Consider the following 23,315-nt stretch of genomic DNA (forward strand, 5'->3'; position numbering starts at 1 on the left):
GGAGGGGGACGGGAGGGGGGAGGAGGAGGGGGCGCTGCGGGGAACCGGGGCCTGGGGGAGTCGCGCCGGCCGGAGACCAGTCCCGGGAGGGGGCCGGGGAGGGGAGGGGGCCGGAGTCGGGACTGGGGCTGCTGACGTGGTCCCGTGGGGGAGGGGAGGGCAGAGGAACAGAGGGTACCGCCCGCGCCCCAACTGCCCCCACTTCGACCTCTGGCGGACCCCCAGCCGCGGGGGCCTCCCGGTCCTGAGCCCAGCCCGGCCAGGCCTAGCCCGAGGAGCGAAGCACCGGCCTCTCGTAGCTCGGGGCCCGCCCCCTGGCTGCGGGCTTTGGGAAAGGGCCCGGCAGGCCGTGGGGGCCGGGCCTGGAGGGCGGTCGTGGGGGTCGTGGGGGCGGGGCGGCCCCCTTCCTTGTCCCCCTAGCCTCCACTGACCCTCCACCACTGGCCTCATCCCCCCAGGGATCTCGGGGAAGAGTCAGGTGCTGTTCGCTGTAGTCTTCACCGCTCGATACCTGGATCTGTTCACCAACTACATCTCGCTCTACAACACGTCCATGAAGGTGCCCATGCCAGGGGGCCTGGGCTGGGGGGACCAAGGTGCTGGGGGGCCACAGGGGGAGGGGGCAGGCTCTGGGTCTCCCAGACCTCCTGGGGCCTGAGAACCTTCTCTACCTCCCCAACAGGTGGTCTACATCGCCTGCTCCTTCACCACTGTCTGGATGATCTATAGCAAGTTCAAGGCCACATATGACGGCAACCACGACACATTCCGAGTGGAGTTTCTGGTGGTCCCCACGGCCATCTTGGCCTTTCTGGTCAACCATGACTTCACCCCCCTTGAGGTGAGCCTGACCCCTCCACTCACAGAATTGGCTGGAATCCAGGGCTTTGGGGGCAGCCTGACAAGGGCCCTGCCCTGACAGCGTCCGTCTCCACACGGGCCTGGGAGTGACAGAAAGGAGGCCCCAGCCCGTCCCCCACCTCCTGCCAGATCTGCACCTTCACTCTTGGGCCTCCATGGCCTCTGGCCCAGCTGGCTCCCTCCCTCCCCCTAGTTCGTCTCTGTCTGGGGGCTGCCCCTGCTCTGCTCAGCTCCGGCCTGTCCAGTGCCCTCATTGGCCAGCCCTAGTTCCTTCCGTGGCCCGGGTGCCTCCTCTGCCCGCTCGTGACCCTGCTCTCTGGCCTCCCCGCTTCCCAGATCCTCTGGACCTTCTCCATTTACCTGGAGTCTGTGGCCATCCTGCCACAGCTGTTCATGGTGAGCAAGACCGGGGAGGCCGAGACCATCACCAGCCACTACCTGTTTGCCCTGGGTGTCTATCGGACGCTCTATCTCTTCAATTGGATCTGGCGCTACCAGTTCGAGGGCTTTTTCGACCTCATCGCCATCGTGGCTGGCCTGGTGCAGACGGTCCTCTACTGCGACTTCTTCTATCTCTACATCACCAAAGGTAGCTGGCGCCCGCCCCTGGGCCTGCCCTCTCAGGGTCCCCCTCTTCTCTCCCTGCACCCCTGCTGGGCCTGCTCTTTCCTCCCCTGTTGCTGACTCCTGCTCTCTCTCTCTCCCCCTCAGTCTTAAAGGGCAAGAAGCTGAGCCTGCCTGCATAGTGGTGGCTCCCGAGGACACCTCCTCAGCAGAAGCGGTGGTGGCGAAAGGAGCGTGGCTGGAGCGGGGCAGGGAGACCTTGGAACCTGCCTGGCCCAAGGGGTAACTTTGAAAAAGAATCAATGGACCCTTCTGCCCTCCCTCCCTCCCCAGTGTTGGGGGAAGGGGGGGAGGGCAGGGGGACCCCAGCCTGGGCGAGCTCGAGCTCTGGACCTTGGCGTTTTGCCTTTTCGAGAAACAGACAAGCAATCTTTTTGGATTTGATTTGGGTTTAGATAACTCCCCGTTCCCCTTCCGTCATCTTGTCAGCCTCCGGACTCCTGTGTTTTTTCTACACTTCTGGGGGGTGAATGGGGAGCCCCTGGCGGAGCCCCCGCTCTTCCCTGCCGCCCGCTTCTTCCCCCTCCAGTACTTTGCCAAACACTCAGCCTCTTCCCTGGCCAACAGGACCCCTCCTCCGACTTTTTTCTGGAGAACAGGAGGGGCTGGTGGGGTGACTCCTCCCCTCTGTCTTTTATATCTTTTTTGTCAGTTTTTTTGTCCAGGGGCATGGGGAGGGAGGGAAGGGGCCATGCCCCATTTTTGTACAGAATTGATGGTTAACTCCTTGTTCACTTGAAATAAAGATGAAAATGAACTTCTTGCTGTCTCCGGGTCCTTGTCCCCCTCATCCCCTCTCTGTCTCTTCTGCTCCAGCTCCCCAGTTCCAGGGTCCCTGACTTACCCGAGAATGTCCTCTGCAAGGTAGCCTGGGACAACGGGCCCGGAGGCCTGGGGACCAGAGTCCTGCCTGGGGGGGGGGGGGACACGCTGTGTAGCTCAGTTCTTCCCTCCGGGCACAGGAGGGCTTGGCCCCTAACACCGTTTTCCAGGCTCTGGGGCCTCATCAGTACGTCCTTCCAGCCCTGGCTGGCATCTTCTTTCTAAACATCCATCCACCCACCAGCTGGAGTGTGGGAAAGTGTGTGGGAAAGTCTGCCCACTCCTCTGGCTGTTCCTTTCTGGAGGCCCCTAAGGGCACCCTAAGGCTGAGGCCAGGAGGGTAGGGAGGAGGGAACGGAGGCTCACCAAGCTCCGGCAGTTTCCCCTGGGCCACATGGCTAGTTGGCCAACTTCCTTAGAAGAAATGAGATTTCCTCTGGAGTGGCCCCGAGAAGGGAGCCGGCACCCTCCTCCCCTCTCCCGTCCCTGCCTTCCGGGGAGCGGTCGCGGGGGGCTGGCCGAGGGGGGCGAGAGATGGCCAGGCTCAGGTTTTCAGAAACACCTCCGTGGGAGGAAGAGAAGGTCTCTTTAATAACTGAGGGGGATCTGGAGAGCGGCCTCAGTTGTCATTCATCATAGCAAGGCGAGCGGCTTTGGGAGTGGTGGGGTACGGGGGCGGGATGGAGCCCGGGTAGCCCAGGCTGTTGGGACCAATGGTGGTGGTGGTGGGGCCGGAAGAGAGGGTGGTCAGGGCTACGCCACCCTCGTCCAGGGAGCGCTTGTAGGGGATGGGCGAGTCACTGCGTAGGTCCCGGAGGGCCAGGAAGGCCAGGGCCATCTGTGGGGAGGGAACAGGGAGCCAGTCATGGGATGCAGCCCATAGCCCAAAGGCCTCCAGGAGGAAAGGGACTTGTCCAAGGCCACGGAGCTACACTCTTTCAGCCCAGGCTTGGGGCAGGGCCCAAGACAGAGTCCGATATCTTCTAAACTGGGTCTCTCCAGAATCGCGCCACGCCACTGAGACTTTGAACTCCTTCCAGGCAGGGCCTGCCGTCTCCTCCCCCAGCTAAGCCCGCCCGCCTCCCTGGCCTCACCCCGGGCTCACCCAGGTGGGAATGGAGAAGAAGGAGAAGGCGATGGCTGTCTTGGCGCTGTTGCTGCCCAGAAGGTAGTGGTGAGGGGGCGAGTGCTGCCACTGGTTGGCCAGGAAGCAGAAACCCACGAACCAGACGCCGACCCAGATGACTGCGGCGGAGGAGAGGGGGGCAGGGGTCAGGACCCTTCCCAGGGGAGGCCGGACGGCCCAAGGCTGTCTCAGGGGCTGGGACGGGGCTTCCCGGAGAAGGCCATCTGCTAGGGGTCAGTGAGCCCAAAAAGGAGGAAAGGGGTTACATGAGACCAGCTCGGGCTCATGATGGTCCAGCCTGGGATTTGGGGTCAAACCCAATTCCACTGGCTGCAGTCTGAGAGCAGAGTGCCCAGGGGAGGCTGACCAGCCTCGGGGGACTCGGCTCAGGACGTCTCCAGTCGTGGCCTGTGCGGCCCCTCTTATAAGGACTCCCTGCCCGCCTCCCCAGCCCTGTGTCTGTGGTCCTTGGCAGTGCCCAAGGCTGCTGATGTCCCTCGAGCTAATCTGGACCACAGTCGGGCCCCCGAGGAAGGTGGTGACGAGGCCACCAGAGCAGGGGCGAGTGGAGCCCTCCATTTCTGTAAGGAGGCAGAGAGCTCAAGGGGCAGCCCAAAGCCGCCCAGGCCGTCTGCCACCCCCCGGGCTGAGGCTGAACCCTGGAAGCTCCTACCAGAGAGCGAGAAATCCAGCAGTAAAACTGTGGTCTTCATGCGGGTGCTGGTGATCCGGGATGCCAGAGTATCCAGGGTGATGAAGATCAGGCAGAACAGGAAGGCCAGGAGGCCTGCGACCACCGCGAAACTGCAGGCCACCCCGTTGTCGTTGAGGACACAGTGCAGCTGTGAGGAGCTGGGCAAGTTCTGGTAGCCGTCAGTCAGCAGTGTGGCGAACACGATGAGCGAGAACATCTGAGGGCGACAGCAGAGGGTGAGGCCCCCCGAGAGCCCTCCCCCTGCCTCCTTCATGCTTAGGGGTACCTTCCCCACCGGGGGTCCTCATACACAGCCAAGCGCCCTGAGGGCGGGGACCAGGAGCTGAACTGAGAGAGCCTGCCCCAAGCCATCTCCCAGGCTCCACACCTTGCCCTCGGGACTGCACCCTTTCCTCCAGAGGCTCCCCCTGTTCATTCTCTCCTCTCCCCCATCCCCACTCTTCTCCAGCCAGGCCTTCCAAGTACCCCCTGACCTTGCCTCCACTCCCTTCCAAAGGAGCCCAGCCTGAAGCCACTGGACCTCCTGGAGGGCCGCCACACTTCTCCAAGACACTGGGTTGGTCAAACTCAGGTCTGAGTTAGTTCCCGACTACACCGAGACCCTGTCCCTGCCAGCGTCGAGCATGGCGCGCCGCAGGGTGAATGGTCTGACCAGTGGGGGAACCTTCCCTTCTTCAGTAAAAAGCGTCCCCCGTGAGAGTGCCCGAACCCCACAACAATCTCGGGAGAGGGAGCACGTGGTGAGGCCCATCTTGCTGATGAAGAAGCTGAGGCTTAGCTCAGAGGTCGCCCAGCTAGGCCATGTCCTTGCACGACATCATGCTGCTGGTGGTCCGAGGATCCGCCTCACCCTTCCTGGTCCCCGGCGAGTGCCCCAGGCACGTCCGGCATCCAGCTCTCCCCTCCTGCCCGTGGCGCCTCGGAGGGGGAGAGGCCCTGGGGAGAGCTTGTTCCCTCTCAGCCAGGTCTGCTCTCTGACCGGCTGTCCGCCAGGCTCCATCAGCTCAGGAGTTCCGTCTTCTCTGTCTGTGGATGATGCTCAGACCTCGGAAGGCAGGCAGCCCTACCCTCTGGTCCTGCTTTGCCGCTGCCTTCTGGGCAGCTCCAAGTGATCAGGCACAGCGGCCCTCCTCGGAGAAGACCCTGGAGGGTACCCCGTCCTCCCCTCCAAGAGCCCCCCCGAGAGGCTCGTCCATCCTCCTACTCCCTCCCTGTAGCCAATCTGCCGCCATCTTATTTCCGAATAAGCCGCCCTGTGATTTCTGACATTGTAGCCCCTCACCACCTCCCAGGCTAGCCAGCCTGCTTCCAGGCTCCCCGCCGGCCTTCCCTGCCCTGGAGCTGTCTCACAAGGGCTCCAAGGCAGAAGGGCAGTGAGGGCTAGGTAACTGCCTTGCCCAGGGTCACACGGGAAGTATGTGAGGCCACATTTGAACCCAGGACTGTCTGCAGACCCGTCTCTCCATCCGCCATGCCCCGCCTAGCTGCCCTCAGTAGCCTGCCCCCTCCATCCTAGGATCCTTTCCTCCTCCTCGGGTTCGACTACACCGATCCCCTGGCTGTTCCGCATGAGACGCTCCCCCTCCCTGGCATGCTCTCCCTCGTCACCTCTGGCTTCCTGGAGGCGGCTGGGTGGTGCGTCTCTGGGCCCAGAGTCAGAACAACCCGAGTTCAACTCCAGCCTCAGACACCCTGAGCAAGTCACTGACCTTCTGCTTCCGTTGCCTCAGCTCTAAGTGAGGAATAACAGTGGCCCTTATGGCGGGTGGTAAGGGTCCGCGAGATGCTTGTAAAGAGTTGAGCCTGGCCTGGCACGCAAGAGGCGCTTAATAAATGCTCCTTCCCAGGCTCTCCCCACCCCCCAAGCGAGCAGCGGCCAGTATGGAGTGTGTTTTGCATGCGGATAATGTACACTTGGGTCTCTGCGGGGGAAGAAGAGGGAGGGAGCGAGACAACAGAGAAGACGGAAATTGCTAGACCATGTCACGGTGAACCAGGCCTAGCCAGGGCTTCGTGCACGAGGCGGCAGAGGAGGGAGCGTGTGCCAAGCGTGGGCCCGGAATACCTAGAGGCGAGAGCCTGGACGGGGAGGAGGGGCCCAGGCTCCAAAGGGCTTCCGAGCCAAAGGGATTTGGGCTTTGATCCTGGAGGGGGTGGGGAGCCACGGGAGGCTGGCAGCACGTGAATGGAGGATGGACTGGAGGGGGGACGGCCTGGAGCCACTGCAATAGCCCAGGCATGAGGCGACGGGGCTGTGCCCGAGGAAAGGGCCATATACGAGCCGGGGGGCAGGGAGGGGAGGCAGTGGATAGAGGGCCAGGCCTGGTGTCAGGGAAGACTCGTCTTCCCAAGTTCAAATCTGGCCTCAGCCACTCGCTAGCCATGTGACCCTGGACAAGTCACCTGTTTGCCTCTGTTCCTCATCTGTAAAATGATCCAGAAAAACAGATGGCCAACCGCTCCAATAGCTCTGCTAAGACAGCCCCCAACGGGGGCATGAAGACGTGGACCGACTGATAAAAATTACACAACACGAGGCAGAACGGACGAGCCTCGGCAACAGCCTGGCTTTGAGCACATCCAGGCTAGGAGGACGGGGTGTCCTCCAAATAACGGGGAGGTCTGGGGGGTGTTTTGGGTGATGAGACATGGGAGGTCAGCGGGGAAGGCGGCCGTGATGCCCGAAGCCGAGGGCGATTAGCAGAGGAGACGGAGAGAGCCAGCGCAGGGGCTGCGGAGAGGTCAAGGACGAAGCTGGAGAAAAGGCCCCTCGGAGAGAGGAGAGGTGAGGAGCCCAGAGACGAGAAGAGGGGGCAGAAAAGGACACGGAGGCACCCGCTGCAGAGGCTACGCTCAGGAGCTTAGTGAGGCCCAAAAGGGAGGAGAGGAGAGCCGCAGAGCCGGACAGGCCGAGCCATGGGCACCCGGTAGAAAGGCCCAGATTGGAAATCACAGACTGGGGAAAGAGACAGGGCGAAGGGCCTCTGAGCCACGGGAGACGAGGCAGAGGGGAGAAGAGAGCTCGCAGTTCTGAGTTGTTCCGGCCCCTCCCTCTGCCTGCCAGAGCTCCCAGCGCTGTTCCTGGGGCTTCCTGGCTCCCTTCTTATCTCTTCCCCAAACTATCCCCAAGGGGTGATGCCCAGGGTGGTCCTCTGAGAAAAAGCTGTGGGCAGGCCCGAAGGAGCCCTGAGACCGTCACTCATTTGCTGTGTGAGACTACATGTCATGTCATCCCTATGAGCCTCAGTTTCCCTACCTGTAAAATTAGAACAGTGATGTTGACCGGCCTATTGGGGGGAACATATTTCAGTCTTTAGGACCTGCGAGACCTCCTGAGGGCAGGAATTGGGGGGGTATTTATTCTCTGTAACCCAGTGACTACCACAGAGGACCTGACCCACAATCGAGCTGTAATAAGCACTTGTGGAATTGAGTTGACTAAGAATTGCCCTGAAATCCCCCCCCAAACCAGCCCCTGCATTTTTAGCCTGCCTTCTGGGGGCCGCCAAATTCCTCATTTCCTCCCCTTACCTGCTTAGGGGCTGCCCTCCCTGAGCCACAGAGCCTCCCCAGCTGTCTTTCTCTCTCTCTCTCCACCTCCAGGCACCCAGGCCTCTGGCACCCTGACACTGTCACTCCCAGATGGGGTGTGGTCTGGCCGGGGCAGGCTGCTTCCTGGGGTCAATGTCTCTCTGGAGGTGGCCGCAGTCGCCCGGCACCTGGGATTTCTGGCCACCCTTTACAAGGCTTCCCATCAGCCCGTGGGGATTAGCAGTCACCTGATCCCAGGACTTTCTCCCTCCTTGGCAATGGCAGTGTCTGGCTTACACTGGCCTCTCTATCTCACCTCCTGCCTTGGTTCTTTTGAAATGTCTGAGGCCAGATTGGAACTCAGGACTTCTCATCTCTAGGCCTGGCTCTCAAGCCACTGAGCCACCTTCCTTATATGGACTGATACTGCTTTAAGCATTTTCCCCAGCTCTTCATTCTTTTCAGTTCCCATGACCCCTCTGCTCTTCCCTGTCTACACAGAGGCTAGTGATGCCTGTGCAAGAGTGAGCTCTGTGGGGGCAGCTGGGTGGCTAAGTGGACAGAGAGCCAGGCCTAGAAACGGGAGGTCCTGGGTTCAAATCTAGCCTCAGACACTTCCTAGCTGGGTGACCCTGGGCAGGTCACTTGACCCCCATGGCCTACCCCTTACTGCTCTTCTGCCTTGGAACCAGTACAAGGTGAGGGTTTAAAAAAACCTTTTTTAAAAGAGTGAGCTCCGAATTCCTGTATGTGCTTCACCTTTACTCTCCCCATGTCCACTCTTTGGGCCGCCGCGGACTTCAGTCCTGTATCCCTCAGCTCTCTCCCAGGCCATGCCACCTGCCCAGCCTACACTCCTTTCCGGATCTTGTTCTCAGAAAATCTCTTCCCAGTCTTGACCCCTGGGGGAACCACTTTGATTCGACACCATCGTCCATTCTTGAATCCCTGACCAGAAACTGAAGCAAGCTAACGTCCCCTGAGCCAATGCCGCTCCCATCCTCATTCACGGTCCCGTTCCCCACAGCTGCCATTTCAAACCTTTTCTCTTCGGCCTTTCCCGGAGAGATCCCTACTTCCCTCCTCATTCCATATTCCTCTGACATCATCCCCCATCTCCTCCTCCACTCCCTTCTCTGACGATGAGGTAACCCTTCTCCTCTTTGCCAAGGCCAGCTCCTATATATTCACTCTTGCTTTCTTCCCTGACCATCTTCTCCAGCGGATTGCCCCCCGCCATCATCGCCTCTCTCTCAATTATCTTCAATCTCTCCCTGTCTGCTGGCTCCTTCCCTGCTGTCTACAAAGATGCCCAAGTCTCACCTATCCTTAAATACCTCACTGGATCCTGCCATGCCTGCCAGCTATTGTCCTATATTAGCTCAACTCCCTTAAAAAGCTTCTTTTTGCTTGCTTCTAAACCCTCTGCAATCTGGTTTCTGGTCCCATGATTCAGCTCCAAACTTGACCTCTCCTGACTTAGCAACGACCAAATCCAAGGCCTTCCAAGGACCCTTCTGCAGTCTCTGACACTACCACCGACCACCTCCTCTTCCTGAATACTTTCTTCTCAGGGTTTTCCGGAGGACTCTGCTCTCTCTAGCTTCTCTTGCTACCAGTCTGACTGCCCCTCTTCAGTCTCCTTGGCTGGATCCTCCTCCATGCCACACCCATTAACTCTGGCAGTCCTCCCAGGTCCTGCCCTGGGCCTTTCTCTCTTTTGTCTCTGTACTCCCTCACTTAGTAATCTTGTCCACTCCCCAAGGTTCAATTATCATCACTAAGCAGATGATTCCCAGTTCCATTACCCAGTGCTAGTCTCTCTCTGGACCTCCAAACCCAATCACCAACTGCCTATTAGACTGGATGTTCCGTAGGTATCTGACACTCAACACATCCAAAAGAGGGCTCCTGGATTTCTCCTCAAACCTCCCTTCTTCTGACATTCCCCCTTTCTATGATTAGCATCCTTTTAGTCATCCTGCTTCAGAGTCTCCTGTCATCCTCTTCTTCCCCACCTCTTGCTAACCAGCCATAACCAATCAGTCGCCAAAGAGTCATTTCTTTCTCTTCAGCACCTCTTGCGTCCATCCCCTCATTTCAGTGAATCTCCGTGACATAGCCGCCATTCTAATTCGGTTCCTGGTCATGTCTCATCTGAATGACTGCAATAGCCTTTTTATGGGTCTTTGTCCATTCCGATCCTTAATGGCAAAGTGATTTTACTAAAGTTTGCTGAGGACCAAGGCACCCCGACTCCCAACTTTCCCCTCAATAACCTGGTTACCTCCTAGATCAAATATAAAGTCCTTTGGCATTGAAATCTCTTCACAACCTGGCCCTTCCTACCATTCCCATCTTCTTGTATTCTTATCCAGGCCATACTGGCTTACTTACTTTTCTCTGCATGCAACCCTCCATCTCCTGTCTCTATCTGTCTGGATTATTCTCGGTCTGGGAATCCCAGGCTTCTTCAAAGACTTAGCTCTAGGGCCATCTTCTTCCGGAGGCCTGGCTTGGTCCCCTCAGCCGCTAGGGCTCTGCCTTCCAGCTGCCCTGTAGTTATCACATGGGTATGTTCCGATTTCCACATTCTCTTGGAGGTTTTGATTATTACCTTCCTCATTGGACTGGAACCTCCTTTAGGGCAAGGGTTCTTTTTGGTTTTGTGCTTTCTTGGTATTTACCATGCTTAACACAGCACCTGATACATATAAGTCCCTGCTAAATGCTTGTAAAGGTTGATTATTCATCCCTGTCAACTTTCATGTTATTGCATTTGGCTGTAGAGATCTTTGGGGATCCTGTCATCCAAAGTGTTGATTATCCCTTCTTTCTTTGTGTTAGATAAGTATGTTCTCTAGAGCATTATTGGTACTTTAAGAGATACGTAGGGGACAGCTAGGTGGCTCAGTGGATTGAGAACCAAGCCCAGAAAAGGGAGGTCCTGGATACAAATCTGGCCTCAGAAACTTCCTAGCAGTGTGACTCTGGGCAAGTCACTTAATGCCCAATGCCTAGCCCTTATCGCTCTTCTGTCTTGGAACCAATTCATAGTATTGATCCTAAGCTGGAAGGTAAGGGTTAAATTAAAGGAGAAGGAGAGGTGGGGAGAGAGAGACAGAGAGAGAGACAGAGACTTAAAATAACATGGAGCCAAGCATAGATTTCTGGGATACCTAGCAAAGATCTCTTTTAAAGTTGTCATCATACTCTTAATGACTGCTTTTGGGTGTAGGCTGTTCTAAATCCTCAGAAAGTAGTCACGCAGCCTTTGAGTTTAGGCACTCAGGTGCTTTATCACTGAGCCTAGACTTTCCCCTCTTGGCCACAGTAGAATACATGAGGCTTTGCCGAATGCTTGGCTTAGATCTGGGTAAACTAAATTTACAATATTCCTCTGATCTACCAACCAGTCTAGTAATCCTGACAGAAAAGGAAATAAAGTTAGTCTGGCACTAACTGCTTTTTTTTTTTTTTTTTTTTTTTAAACCCTTACCTTCTGCCTTAGAATCTCAAATCCATTGAGCTACCCAGCTGCCCCCTTAACTGCTCTTGATGAAGACACACACACAGGTTCTTGGTGATGCTTCTTTTTGTGCAAAGAAATAAAAACTCCCATTTATATAGCGCTCTTTGGTTCATATAGCCTCTCCAAAGCCTGGTAAAGCAGGTAGAACAACCAGCAGCTGGCCTTTATGAAGTGCCTGCTCTGTGCCTAAATCTCTGCTAAGTGGTGGGAGACAGAAAGGCTGATGAGGAAACTGAACTTAAGTGACTGGCCCACAGATCATTATTGCTGAAGAGACCTGAAGCATCTCCAGCCAGGTGAGGGTAATGTTAGGCCAGGGATGGGGATGGGGGCCTCACCCCAGCGAAGATTCGGGATAGAGTCTTCGGCCTCTTCACAAACTGGACCACCTCACTATCGGCCAGAGTGTGGAGGCTCTCCGGCAGATACATGTTGGGCCTTTTCCTCTTTGGGCTGCACTGGCCTTCCCTTCAATCTGATTCAGATGATCTCCCCTGAGAGGCAAAGCGAAAAGGAGGAAAGGTCAGAATGGGAGGAGTGGGGAGCTTTGGAGGTGGAAGAGAAGGAGGAAGGAGCATAGGGAGAGGGGAAGAGGGGCCATGTGGCCCATTGAAACACTGTACTAGCTCAAAATGGAGACCAAGTACCCCCAGAATTGGAAAAGATTTCTTTAGGAGGGGGAGTACCCACCACAGAATTCAGGGTGTCTCTTCAGAATGGGGTCTTCCCCCACAGAAATGAGTAGACAGCTTTTTGGAATAAGGACTTTCCCTCCAGAATGGTGATCTACCCTTCTCAAGTGGAGATTGTTAGTTCAGAAGGGGGTGTCTTCACCTCAGAGCTAGGGACTCTCTTCCTCAGAAACAGGGGGTGCTATCTCACTCAGGTGAGGGTGTCACACTAAGACCTGAGGGTTCTCTCTCTAAAACAAGGGTTTTCCCTCAGTTCTTTTCAGAGCAAGTTTCTTTCCCCTTCAGAACCAAATGATCTCTTTTCAGAATGGGAGAGGGGGGGTACCTCGTCTCTGGCTCAGAACTGGGGAGACTCTGCTTGGGGATGAGGGCTCTTCCTCATATTGATGGCTCAATCCTCAAAATTGGAATCTCTTCCAGAAAAATATGGGAATCTCCTTAGGATATTAGGTTTGTCTTTCAGAATTATGAAGTCTCTACTCTGAATTTGGGGGGCTTCTCATCAGGAAATGGGAGGCGTCTTTAGATAGAATTTCCTCAGAAAAACGTGGGTTTCTACTTCAGAACTGGGGCACCCCTCTGAGAATTGCAGTCTTCCCTCAGAATCAGGGCGATGGCTCTCCTTAGAAAAGGGGTCTTCCTCCCAGATTTGGGGGGATTTCCTATGAAAATGGGAGATGGTATACCCTCGGAATGAGGGGGTCTCATGGAGGGGGGAGTGCCTCAAGAATTGAAGTTTCCCCCTTAGAATGGGGGGAATTTCCTCAGGAAATGGGGATCCACTCCCTGGGCCAGAGGTGTCTCCCCTGAAATGGGAGGGGGAATCTCCTCAGGAAATGGGGAGGTTCTCCCCCTCACCTTCCCTCTCGCCCCTCCCTCCCTACCCCCCCAGCTTTCTCCCCGGACCCGCCTTTTTCCCGCCTTTTCCTCTCCGCGCGTCGAAAGCCTATTGGTCGAACGGGGGCACCGCCCCTTGCACAGCCTCCTTCTCTGAGGACCGCGGGGCGGGGCCTCGGAAGCCGTTGGTCTGGGGCGTGCGCGAGCCTCTGAATCATCCTCAGTCATTAGCGCATGCGTCCAGCAACCGCACCCCCCCCCCCCCACCCCCAGGGAAGTCCCTAGAGGGAATAGTCTGAGCTCACTCCCCAGAATGACCTCGCTCATCATTCGCCCTCCCTTGGCTCCGTGACTGTGCATGCGCAGCACAGAGCGCCACCTAAGGGGGAAACTGCACCACCCCACCCCCCCGAGTGCGCATGCGTCTTCCCGCCAATGCAGTGCCACTGGGAGGCCCGGTTGCTGGCCCTGCGCATGTGCACCAGGCTCAATGACAACCAAACTTTTCTAAGGTGAGGGGAGGAGGGAAAAGCTTTCTGTGGCGGGGGGGGGTGTCCCCTTATTGCAGGGTTTTGGGGGGCCCTCGGGTTCCTGGGACACATTCAGATCCTCCATCCCGGAAAGAGCTTTCCCGGCTTCCTCGCCCAAAGGGCGTGCTATAAGGGGGAGAAACGTGTGGTCCAGCTCGTGACCTTTGACTCCTAGCCTCTGACCTTATGCCCTTTGTGGGGCGGGATGTGGGGTGGGCCCGAGGCTGTCCCCTAGGGCCGAGGGGGAGGCCGTGGGAAGGACGCCCGTGCTCTGTGGCTCCATTTGAGCCTCCTCTACTTTTGCCATGTAGCTCCGGCCCTGTGGTCCTCCCCCCACCCCCACAGCAGGGAGCTGGCACTCGGCATGCTCCGGGCGGCCCGGGCAGCCTGGGGGGCCGGGTGGTGGGGCTGCCCCCGGCCCCCACTGAGGCCCTGGACCCCCGAGGCCGCTTCCCGGCCCCACTCCTCCCTGACCATCAAGATGGGGGAGTATCGGAAGATGTGGAATCCCACGGAGCCCCGGAACTGGGCCCAGCAGTATCAAGAACGCTTCATCCCCTTCTCCAAGGACCAGTTGCTGCAGCTCCTCCTTCAGGTTATCTGGGAAACTACAACTCCCAGCAGCCCCCGGGGCAGTCAGAGAGCCCTTTTTCCTCCCCGGCCTGGAGCAGCTGCTCCTGGACCCTGCTGGGAGTTGTAGTTTCCACCGAACACCACAACTCCCAGCATTTCCTGATTCAGCAGACGCCCCCTCGAAGTTTAGTTCACAGCTGGGAGGGGCGGGGTGCTGAAACAAACTAAAATTTCAGAGGGTTCTGGGGACTTTGGGGTGCTGAAGTGGCTGCCCCAAGGGATGCTGGAAATTGTAGTTTCCAGCTTTCTGGGAGCCCCTCCCACCTCCCCCACTCTCCCTCCCTCAGCTACCCTGGATCCCCCCCCTCCCCCGGCTGCTGGTAGGAGAGGTCTCCCAGCAGTGACAACCATGTCCAGTTTTCCTTTCCCAGGAATTCCACTCTAGCTCTTCTGCCAAAGCTGCGCTCCTGGAGTTTGCATCTCAGGTTGACTTAAGCGTTCTGTATCAGTATCACCGCATCCTAACCCAGCTGCAGGTGAGCACTCCTGAGTGGACCCTTGTGGGTCTCCCCGAGGAGCTCTCTCTTGGGCCCAGAGGGCTGGGCTTCCCAGACCCAGGTGCCCCAATTGCCAGGAGTGACCGGGGTTGCCAGAGGTGTGGAGGCGGCAGCCCCGTCCTGCAAGCCAGCCCTACCCCAAGTCTTCCCCCCTTCCCAGGTGCTGTATGACCCCATCAATCCAGACCGGGAAATTCTGGAGAGGCCCTCCCTCACGGATCCCCAGCGGCTGGCCAACGAGCGGGATGTTCTCAGGGCCCTGGAGCCGCTGCTGGATCAGGCCAACTTCTCCCCGCTGTCAGAGGATGCCCTGGCCTACGCCCTTGTTGTCCACCACCCACAGGATGAGGTTCAGGTAGCAGCCCCTCCCAACCTTGTTCTGCACCTGGGTCTCTGGAGAAGGAACCTCTGCTAGGGAAGTGGAACCCTGAGGCAATCCGTCAGCCGGCAGTTATTAAGCCCCTTCTATGTCCCACACCCCGTCGATGCAAAGACCCAAATGCTCACACTCTGTTTGGGGGGTGACACCACGTGCCCGGAAGATGAAGTTCAGAATCTCTGCCAAGCAGATGTGGCAGCAGCAGCAGGAATTAGCGTCCGTCAGGGTCCAAAAAGTCTCCTGTCGGAAGTGGTGCCTGAGCTGAGCTTGAAGGAAATGAAAGATGCTTTGAGGTGAAGAGGAAGTCATGGTAGGCAGGAGGGACGGCCTGGACAAAGGCAGGGAGGCCACCTAGGGTGTGAAAGAGCCCCGTGTGCCCCTGCTAGAGGCAGACTGCAAAGGCATGCCCCTGCTAAGCGGAGGAACTTGTACTTGATCCTCGAGCATTAGGGAGTCATTGAAATCTGTAGAGCAGGGGAGTGACGTGGTCAGAGCTGGGCTTTAGGAAGACCAGTTTAACCACTGTAGGAGTATGTTTTAGAGAGGGCAGAGACCGGGTTCAGGGAGATGGATTAGAAATCTATTGCAGTCAGAATCAACAAATATTTTTTAAAAGCAATCTATTGCTGTCATTAACCCCCATTGCCTAGCCCTTACCACTCTTCTGCCTTGGAAGCAATACTTAGTGTTGATTCTAAGATGGAAGGTAGGTAAGGGTTGTTGAAAGAAAGAAAGAAATCTACTGCAGTCACCCAACTAAGGAAGCAGAGGACCAGAGCTGGAGTGCTGGCCGAGGGAGTGGCACTGGATCAGGGGCTGGAGGTGAGAGTGGAGGAGGAAGGAAGGGTGAGATCTGGCCCCTAATGGACTCCAGGTCAGTGGATGAGGGTCTGGGGCCCTCAGAAGAGGTAGGGAAAGTAGGAAGAGGGATGGGTCTGGGGCGGGAGGAAGGTATGTTCAGCCTGGGACCTCTGAGACATCCCGTTGGAGATGTCCAAGAGGCAGTTGGAGCTCAGGAGAGAGACCAAGGGCTGGATATTGTAGCTCTCCCCATCTGGGCTGAGATTGAACCCATTGGGAGCCTCGGAGAAGAGATCCCAAGACAGAGCCTAGGGGACACTGACCCAAGATGGATGATTTAGCAAAGGGTGGGGGGAGGAGTGACGCCCATGCTGGGACAGCTCCGTGGCACAGTGGAGAGAGTGCCGGGCCTGGAGACAGGAAGGCCCGAGTTCAAATCCAGCCTCAGAAACTTGCTAGCTGTGTGACCCTGGACTCCTCTCCAACGTCTCCCATGTTGCTTTTCTGGACAGGCAGCCCAGATGGGGTGGGGGTCAGGAGCGAGGGAGAAGGGTGCTTCAGGGATCAGAAGGAGCACCCAGACAGGTAAAAGGAGAGTGTCACAAAGATCCTCAGAGGAGGGATTAGCCCGTAGCAGACAGCATCACATACCTCTCCGAGAGTGAAGCCGGAAACCATCTGCCAGGGTGAGGAAGCCCAACCACGTTACGTAGGGTAAGAAGCAAGTGAGAGGAGGGAAAGTGGAGGCAGGAAGCATAAACCTGTCCTTGGAGCTTGACCCAGAAATGGAAGAGACACCTGAGGCTTGCTCGAGGGGAAGGCAGGGTCAGGTAGGGTTGGGGAGGCCCAGGCAGCAGGGGAGGACCTCCTAGTCAGGGAGAGGGTTGATCAAAAGGACTCTCAGAGGAGATCCGAGGAGGTGGGTTCAGAGCAGCTGTGATATTTAAGCTCTTCGAAGGGGGACCTGGAACGGATGGCCTCCTTTCTCCAGAGAGCCTCCACTCACACTGTAGTATGATGCCCACAGACGAGAGCGAGGCCTCTGGGGAAAGCCCAGGTGTGGTTGGGGCAGAGGTTTCTGCGGCTAGAGTGCCCGGCTGTCCACCCCGCACTCAGCGCCTGCCCCTTCTGCCCGCAGGTAACCATCAATCTGGACCAGTATGATTTCATGCAGTTCTGGGCCCTGGGCCAGCGAGTAGGGCGGCTCCCCCGCAAGTCCATGGTGGGCTCAGAACGGGGCTTCTTTACCAAGTCGCCTCCTGCAGAGCGGTGAGCACGTGGGCGACTGTAGGGGGTCGGGGTGGAGAGCAGCCTGGGCTTGGGCTCCGGGGTTGGGGTGGGGGAGCAGAACTGGGAAGGCCCCAGCTGTCCTGTCCTCCAGCCCCTCTTCTCAGAGAGGCCAACACAGACTAGGAGGAGAGAAAGAAGGAAGGGCGTTGTGGCCCAGGGGCAGGCAGCTGCCTCAGAGAATCTCTAGTTCAACCCCCTCATTTTACAGAAGAGCAGACTGAGGCCCAGAAACGGACAGGGATTTGGCCAGTGCCACACAGCAAGCCTAGAGTTCCAGAGAGTCCTCAGAGATGCTCGAGCCCAACCCCCTCATTTTTCTGGGGGGGAAGCAGAGGTCCAGGGAAGTCACTTACCTGAGGTCACCCAGGTAGTAACTAAGTTCTGAACCCTCAGAGCTAGAAGGGACGGTAGCCTGGCGGGTTCCCCCTTGGTTTTCCAGGTGAAGAAGCTGAGGCCCCGGGAGGTTGAGGGACTTGCCCAAGGTCTCGAGCTGCCTGCCAATCTTACTTTCTGGGGGTGGAAGAGGGGAGGTACTTGTCAGTGCCAGGGGGAGCTCCTGACTGTGCCATTTGGGCTCAGGCGTTATTTTAAGCGGGTGGTGGTGGCCGCCCGCACGAAGCGGGGTCACCTGGTGCTGAAGAGCTTCAAAGATACCCCCCTGGAGGGGCTGGAGCAGCTACTCCCAGTAGTGAAGGTGCGGACGCCCACCCTGCAGCGGGCCCTTCTCAACCTGACCCTCCTGGTCTCGGGCCTGGTATTCTTCGTCAATGTGGGCATGGTGGTCCTCTCTGATCTCAAGGTGGCCACCTCCCTGTTTCTGCTGCTCTTTGCAGTCTTCATGGCCCGCCGTGCTTCCAAGGTAAGCCCCATGCCAGGCCACCTCTGCCACCAATCAGCTGGGGATGTGGGGTGGCTGCAGACAAGCCTTTCCTGACTTGAGCCTCAGCTTCCTCTCTGGGAAAGGAGAATGTTGAACTCGGTGATCTCTAAGAGCTGCTTCGGTTTACTCATCTGTAAAATGAGAGTTGAATTCGATGGCCTGATCTCTGGACTTTGGGGTGCTGCCCTGATGATCTTAGAGTCTTCCTGGCCCAATAGATGAGGGGATGGGATTGGAGTGTGCTGTCTAGATCCGCTGGAACCCTCAGTGGTAGAGCTAGAAGGGGCTTGGAGGCTGTCTGGCCCGACCACTCTTTTTATGTTTAAGGAGATGAAGGCTAGGTCCCAGGGCTGGGGAGCAGGAGATGTGGGCCTGAGCCCAGGAACTCCAGCTTGACATCCCTTGGGAGCCCGCCTTCATCATCAGGGGCGTGGTGTTCCTCTCTCCCCCACGCTGCCACCTTGTTTTGTGAATGGATGGGTGAGTGAGTGAGTGGGTGAATGGATGGGTGAATGGGTGGGTGGGTGGGTGGGTGAATGGGTGGGCTCCATCAAGGCTCCTGGCATTCTCAGTCTGCTTGGAGGGGCCCCTCGGCTTCTAGAACCCAGTGAACGCTTGTTGGAATGAATGTGAGTGGATGCACTGGACAGTACTCCCACTGGGTCCTTCCCGCCTCCCCATCCAGATGTTTGGCCAGAAGCGAAATCTCCAGGCCCTGGAGCTGGCCCACATGCTCTACTTCCGAAGCACATCCAACAATTCGGAGCTGATCACGGCCCTGGTGCTGCGGGCCCAGGAGGAGCACGCCAAGGAAGTGCTGCTGGCCCACAGCTTCATGTCCCGTAGGGGGCCTGGGCCTCCCCAGGGTAAGCGGCTCCCCTGGAGGGCAGAGGCTTGGGATCTCCCCCATTCCCCGCCCCCCATGGCTCACCCCCTGCTCTCCGGCTCCTTCCCTCCCCCTAGAGAACGCCAAGTGGCTGCAGAACTCGGTAGAGACCTGGCTCCTAGCCCGCACAGGCTGCGAAGTGACCTTCAATGGGGCCCGGGCCCTCAGCCACCTGGAAGCCCTGCCCCAAAACATGCCCCCCAGCCCACCGCCCGATCTCGGCAAAAGCCTTGCGCCCTTCCAGACTGCCCAGCTCCAGAGATCCCCGGAGCCTCCTGAGATCCAGCCGAGCAGAGAATGAGCGGCCTCACTGGCGCCCAGGATGGCTGCGACTCCCGAGCCTTCCCGGGGGATGGAGAAGGGCCCACGGCCCTGGGAGAGCCTGGTGCCCCTCCTCCCTGCGGCCCCTCCCAACGCCCTGATATTTGTCATATCCACTTCTGCCAAAGCTACCTCGGACTCCATCCTGCCCCCCACGTGCAATAGGGATGTGCCCGTCTGCTCCAGCTCCCCAAAGAAATAAACCGGATGCCTCTGCATGGGGCCTGGGCCGTGCGAGCCCCACCGCAGGCGGACCCTCAGGAAACCCCAGAAAGGCCTCTCTCCGCTTCCCGGAGGACTTCGCCAGGCCCAGGAGGCAGGACTGGGGCGAGCCTCGTGCAGAAGGGACGGCGGGGAGTGCTGGGGTGGACGGGCCACGCAATGATAATCGGAACCGAACCGGGTGTAGACAAAGTTTACTTGAGAGGTTACAAAGCGCTTTAACTGATTAGATCTCGTGTATGGTACTGCGTTGAGTCTCATTGCACTTGAGGTTTAGAGCTAGTCTGAGCTGGGCCCGGGGCCTCCGCCGGCCCGGCCCCCCTCCATTTGTAGAGATGGCCAGGACTGACCCCCAGAGGTCTCGCCTTCTCCCAGGCAAGTCGCCAGAATGGACTAAAGCCCCTTGCCCGGGCCTTTGGGCCTCGGCGGAGCCCTGGCAAGGACCTCGGGGCAGAGGCCGTCGGAGAAGGGAGGGAAGAAGCATTTAAGTAGCCCCTTCTGTGTGCTGGCCACCGTGCCAGGCACTTTAACACGTCTCCTTGGATCGCACAACCTCCAGGGAGGTGGGTGCTATTATTATCCCCATTTTGCAGATGGGGACACTGAGGCAAACAGGTTAGGTGACTTGCTCAGGGTCTCACAACTAGTACGCGCCAGAGGCTAGATCTGAACCAAGGCCTTGACTCCTGGCCCAGCCCAACGGTCAGCCTGGAAAGGACCCCAAAGCACCAAGTGTCCGGGGCAGGGAGCGCAGGGCAGAAGGGCCAGGCCAGAAGAAAGAGAAGAGGGAAAGAGGAGGCCGCATCGTCCTACCCTCCCAGTGGACACAGGAGGAAGCAGAGATCGCAGGGTCAGGCCCCGGCCTGGCAGGGCTCGCTGTTGAGAGCTGGCCGGCCGGCCGGCGAGGCCTCACTCTCGTTTCCTCAGGTGGATGTAGATGAGGCCGCTGGCCAGCGCCAGGGGAAAGGCCACCCAGGCTAGGGCGAAGCAGTAGCCGAAGGAGCCCCTGGTGTGGCGGGCCTGGTGAATCTCCTTGACGTGCATGGCGTAGATGAGGGCCCCGGCGAACACGGACACGCCTGGGAGCGGGAGAGGAGAGGGGGTCACGGCAGGCCCCTTCCCGCCGTCCCCCAGGACCGCCCCCTCCCAGCCACTCACTGGTGCAGAACTGGCACAGGCCGGTGGCGTAGAAGAGGCCCCCTCGCCTCATGGTGTACAGCTGGAACATGAAGAGCATGAAGGAGAGGCAGCAGAAAATGAGCGACAGCACCATGAGGGCCTGGACGGCCTGCAGCCAGCCTGCAGTGGACAGACGAGCCGCGGCCATCAGGCGCACGGAGGGGCCCCAGACCACGCCGCCCCCCCCTGCGCCCCCTCCCTGCCTCCATTTCCTCTCTGTTCTCTGGTGCCTGGGCCAGGGCCGGGCCTCATGCAGGCCTTTCATGATCCTTGACCTACAATCAGTACTGTGTGGGTCCCAGGGCAGTGCAGGTCGTCATTACAGCCTCCCATTTGAACCCAGGACCCCCGTCTCCAGGCCTGGCTCTTGACCCACTGAGTCAGTCGATGCCTTTTCATGCCTCCATTCCAGCTGGGAGCCCCAGACATCCTGGCTCCACCCTCCTCAGAACAGGGGATCCCCACCCCGCCGCCCTCTAGAAGTGGGGGACATCCTGGCTGCGCCCCCCGAATTCAGAGCCTGATGATCGCTGGGAATTGTAAAACGGGGGGCCTCCCTCACCGCTTTCGCTGACGTTTCTGCATTCCCAGACCTCCGAGTGGTTCGAGGATGCCACACATTCCTTCCAAAGGTTCAGGGAGTTGTTCCCGGGAAGGATCCACCATGACTGGGCCCAGAAAGGATCCCCAAAAGAAGGCTGGTTAGAGCAGGAGCAGGAGCCGGGGATAGGGCCGGGGGCAGGCGGGCAGAGAGAAGGGGGGATTCCGCCGTCCCCCAGTGGGTGCTGGGGGGGGCCTCACCTGCACAGTGTCTCCAACAGCTCAAGGAGCCTGGGTCCCCTCAGTGCCCCCCCACACTGACTGCTCTTTGTATTTCCCCCCCAGTGCATGGGCTGCCCCTTACCAAGTAAGCCCTGCCTGCAGGGGCCTCAATAAATGGTTATTGAATGGAATCTCGTGGCTGCAAGCTTGTTGAGAGGCAGAGAGCAGGGCTGGGAGCAGAGGATGATGGGAGGTGGGGCCCCCCATGCCATGGTCTCACCTTGTCTAGGGTTGCCACGAAGAGGAGGATGAGAATGAGGATGTGCAAGGCAGAGACGACCAGCAGGAGCAGGGACATGGCGCTCTCCGAGTCTGGGGGGAGGCCGAGGGCTCAGGCTGCCACCCACATGTGGGGGACACCTGGGGCCGTGGGTGGGAGGGCACGGGGTCCAGGGAACCCTAGGACCCTGGAAAGGCCTGGGAGGCTGGCCTCGAGGCTCCCTCGTGGCCTCAGAGGAAGCCCAACAGGATGGGCGATTTGGGCTCCCTGGGGAACGTTGTGCTGGGGCTGGCCTGGGACCTTCCCCCTCCCACACACTCAAGATTTGGGTCCTGGGTGAGCTGGAACCCCGATGTGAGGACTGAAAGCTGCCCCACCTAGTTCCTCCCAACAATTCCCCAGCCTCAGAGCCGGGGTGGGGCACAGCCCCCGGACCCACACATCCACGAGGCTCTCTTCCGCTCTTCTCCCCGCCTTGGTGGGGGTTCCGAGTGAGTCACTGTGACTCATCCCCTTCTCTCCCACCAGAGAAACCCCAGCCCCAGGGCCTTCCCGCCCTCCTAGGTCATCCCAGGCCCCCACAGGCTGGAGAGCCAGACACCTGGGGCCATCAGGGGCTCCGAGCAGGGGCTCAGGAGGCTGGGGCGCCAGCAGGGTGGAGATGGGATTCAGTGTGGGGATCCCTAGGAGACCGAGGGCCCAAGAAGCACAACGCCTCATTTCCTGCCCAGTAGGGAAGGGAATTCACTGAGAGACACACCTGGGTCCCTTGAGAGAACTGGCCGAGATGGAGAATGGGGGTCTGGGAGCTGGGGAAAGGGGGGAGATGGGGAATCCTTGGGTCTCTGGTACAGGATGGAGGCGGGAAGAGACAGCTGGGGTCTTTGGCAGGATGCCCTCCACCCCCGCCCCAAGGCTGGGGCGGAAGGGATGTCCCACCAGTGGATCCCAAGGAATGTGGCCTCTGCCCACCCCGGGCCCCCTTCTTCTCCCCTCCCCACACCTACTAGGTGTCCGGGGCTTCTCACCCTCTCTTTGGCCAGGTAGAAGGTACTTGAAGGCAGATGGGGTCTTGGCTGTCTCAAAGGCTCCTTCCTTTCTCAACCCAGTCCAAATAACGGGAGCACTTACCCAGCGCAGCCAGAGGAAGTCACAGCTGAAGCTCGGTCCCCTTTCCCGGCCTCCCTGCCCCGCCCTGCTCTCTCCCTCCTTCCCTCCACCCCCTGTCCGGCCCCCGCCTTCCTCCCTCCCTCCCTCCCTTCTTCCTTCCTCCTCTGAAGACCCACTCCCTAGTCTGTCTGGGCCAAGCCACTCTTGTTCTCCCTCTCTGCCTACGTCTCTGTCTCTCCCGGCATCTCTCCGTCTCTGGGTATCCCTTCTCTGCCTCTGGGATATATACTCTTACTCTCCTTTTATTTACGAGCAGGAAAAGCCTGGGAGGGACCCAAGCTTCCACTGAATCATACACCTCGTCATTCATCTGCTCTCTGTCTCCATTTCTGTCTATCCTTCTCCTCTGTTTCCATTTCTAGCTCTCCTTCCTTCTCTCCCTCTTTCCCTGACTTTGTCTTTCCCTTTCTCTGTGTGTCTCTCTATTTCTCCCCTCTCTCTGTCTTTCCCTCTCTTTCTCCTTTCTCTTTCCCTTTCTCTGTGTGTGTCTCTCCCTCTCTGTCTTTCCCTCTCTTTCTCCTTTCTCTCTCTGTCTTTCCCTTTCTCTGTCTCTCTGTCTTTCCCTTTCTCTCTCTCTGTCTTTCCTTTTCTCTGTCTCTCCCTCTCTCTCCTTTCTGTTTCTCTGTCTCTTTCCCTCTGTCTTTGTCTTTCCCTTTCTCTGTGTGTCTCTTTGCCTCTCCCCTCTCTCTGTCTTTCCTTTTCTCTGTCTCTCTCTCTCCTTTCTGTTTGTCTCTCTTTCCCTCTC

The 23,315-nt window shown here is 58.3% G+C and overlaps 4 protein-coding genes across 8 annotated transcripts; 2 read left to right on the forward strand and 2 right to left on the reverse strand.

The window, feature by feature from the left end:
• Positions 1-433: 433 nt before the first annotated feature.
• On the forward strand, positions 434-2,242 carry KDELR1 (KDEL endoplasmic reticulum protein retention receptor 1; the record flags this gene model as incomplete). The annotated part of the gene is made up of 4 exons (XM_044668527.1): positions 434-559; positions 683-841; positions 1,198-1,450; positions 1,573-2,242. Coding segments are annotated over 4 exons (573 nt in total), but the record flags the coding sequence as incomplete, so codon positions are not given.
• Positions 2,243-2,885: 643 nt separating this feature from the next.
• SYNGR4 (synaptogyrin 4) lies at positions 2,886-11,642 on the reverse strand. Its single transcript, XM_044671061.1, has 4 exons — positions 11,550-11,642; positions 4,107-4,344; positions 3,413-3,552; positions 2,886-3,145 (listed from the first exon to the last, which is right to left on the reverse strand). The coding sequence occupies exons 1-4, from the start codon at positions 11,640-11,642 to the stop codon at positions 2,927-2,929; spliced, it is 690 nt and encodes a 229-aa protein (XP_044526996.1). The 3' UTR covers positions 2,886-2,926.
• A 1,528-nt stretch (positions 11,643-13,170) lies between these two features.
• On the forward strand, positions 13,171-19,424 carry TMEM143 (transmembrane protein 143). 3 transcript variants are annotated; one of them, XM_044667239.1, is made up of 8 exons: positions 13,171-13,252; positions 13,582-13,865; positions 14,275-14,379; positions 14,561-14,755; positions 16,719-16,849; positions 17,450-17,729; positions 18,436-18,621; positions 18,707-19,424. In XM_044667239.1, exons 2-8 carry the CDS (start codon positions 13,635-13,637, stop codon positions 18,935-18,937), a joined length of 1,359 nt encoding a protein of 452 aa, XP_044523174.1. In that variant the 5' UTR covers positions 13,171-13,252; positions 13,582-13,634; the 3' UTR covers positions 18,938-19,424. The 3 variants fall into 3 exon arrangements, with proteins under 3 accessions (XP_044523174.1, XP_044523172.1, XP_044523173.1); XM_044667237.1 differs by having other exon boundaries at positions 18,436-18,616; positions 18,714-19,424; XM_044667238.1 differs by lacking the exon at positions 13,171-13,252 and having other exon boundaries at positions 13,377-13,865; positions 18,436-18,616; positions 18,714-19,424.
• EMP3 (epithelial membrane protein 3) lies at positions 19,357-22,586 on the reverse strand. 3 transcript variants are annotated; one of them, XM_044667243.1, is made up of 5 exons: positions 22,532-22,586; positions 21,401-21,492; positions 20,921-21,026; positions 20,338-20,478; positions 19,357-20,258 (listed from the first exon to the last, which is right to left on the reverse strand). In XM_044667243.1, the coding sequence occupies exons 2-5, from the start codon at positions 21,476-21,478 to the stop codon at positions 20,089-20,091; spliced, it is 495 nt and encodes a 164-aa protein (XP_044523178.1). In that variant the 5' UTR covers positions 21,479-21,492; positions 22,532-22,586; the 3' UTR covers positions 19,357-20,088. The 3 variants fall into 3 exon arrangements, with proteins under 3 accessions (XP_044523178.1, XP_044523175.1, XP_044523177.1); XM_044667240.1 differs by having other exon boundaries at positions 22,429-22,574; XM_044667242.1 differs by having other exon boundaries at positions 22,408-22,574.
• Between the last annotated feature and the right edge of the window lie 729 nt (positions 22,587-23,315).

The sequence above is a fragment of the Gracilinanus agilis genome, chromosome 3 (genome assembly GCF_016433145.1).
Source record: "Gracilinanus agilis isolate LMUSP501 chromosome 3, AgileGrace, whole genome shotgun sequence".
NCBI lineage: Eukaryota > Metazoa > Chordata > Mammalia > Didelphimorphia > Didelphidae > Gracilinanus > Gracilinanus agilis.

Coding starts and splice junctions, on each gene's coding strand:
- EMP3 (XM_044667243.1), bottom strand. CDS start 21,478: ATGTCCCTGCTCCTGCTGGTCGTCTCTGCCTTGCACATCCTCATTCTC. Junction 21,027..21,400: donor TCGTGGCAACCCTAGACAAG/GTGAGACCATGG, acceptor TTCTGGGCCCAG/TCATGGTGGATCCTTCCCGG. Junction 20,259..20,337: donor CCTGTGCCAGTTCTGCACCA/GTGAGTGGCTGG, acceptor TCCCGCTCCCAG/GCGTGTCCGTGTTCGCCGGG.
- TMEM143 (XM_044667239.1), top strand. CDS start 13,635: ATGCTCCGGGCGGCCCGGGCAGCCTGGGGGGCCGGGTGGTGGGGCTGC. Junction 14,380..14,560: donor GCATCCTAACCCAGCTGCAG/GTGAGCACTCCT, acceptor CCCCCTTCCCAG/GTGCTGTATGACCCCATCAA. Junction 14,756..16,718: donor ACCCACAGGATGAGGTTCAG/GTAGCAGCCCCT, acceptor TTCTGCCCGCAG/GTAACCATCAATCTGGACCA.
- SYNGR4 (XM_044671061.1), bottom strand. CDS start 11,642: ATGTATCTGCCGGAGAGCCTCCACACTCTGGCCGATAGTGAGGTGGTC. Junction 4,345..11,549: donor TATCCCGAATCTTCGCTGGG/GTGAGGCCCCCA, acceptor TGTCGCCCTCAG/ATGTTCTCGCTCATCGTGTT. Junction 3,146..3,412: donor TCTTCTCCATTCCCACCTGG/GTGAGCCCGGGG, acceptor CCCTCCCCACAG/ATGGCCCTGGCCTTCCTGGC.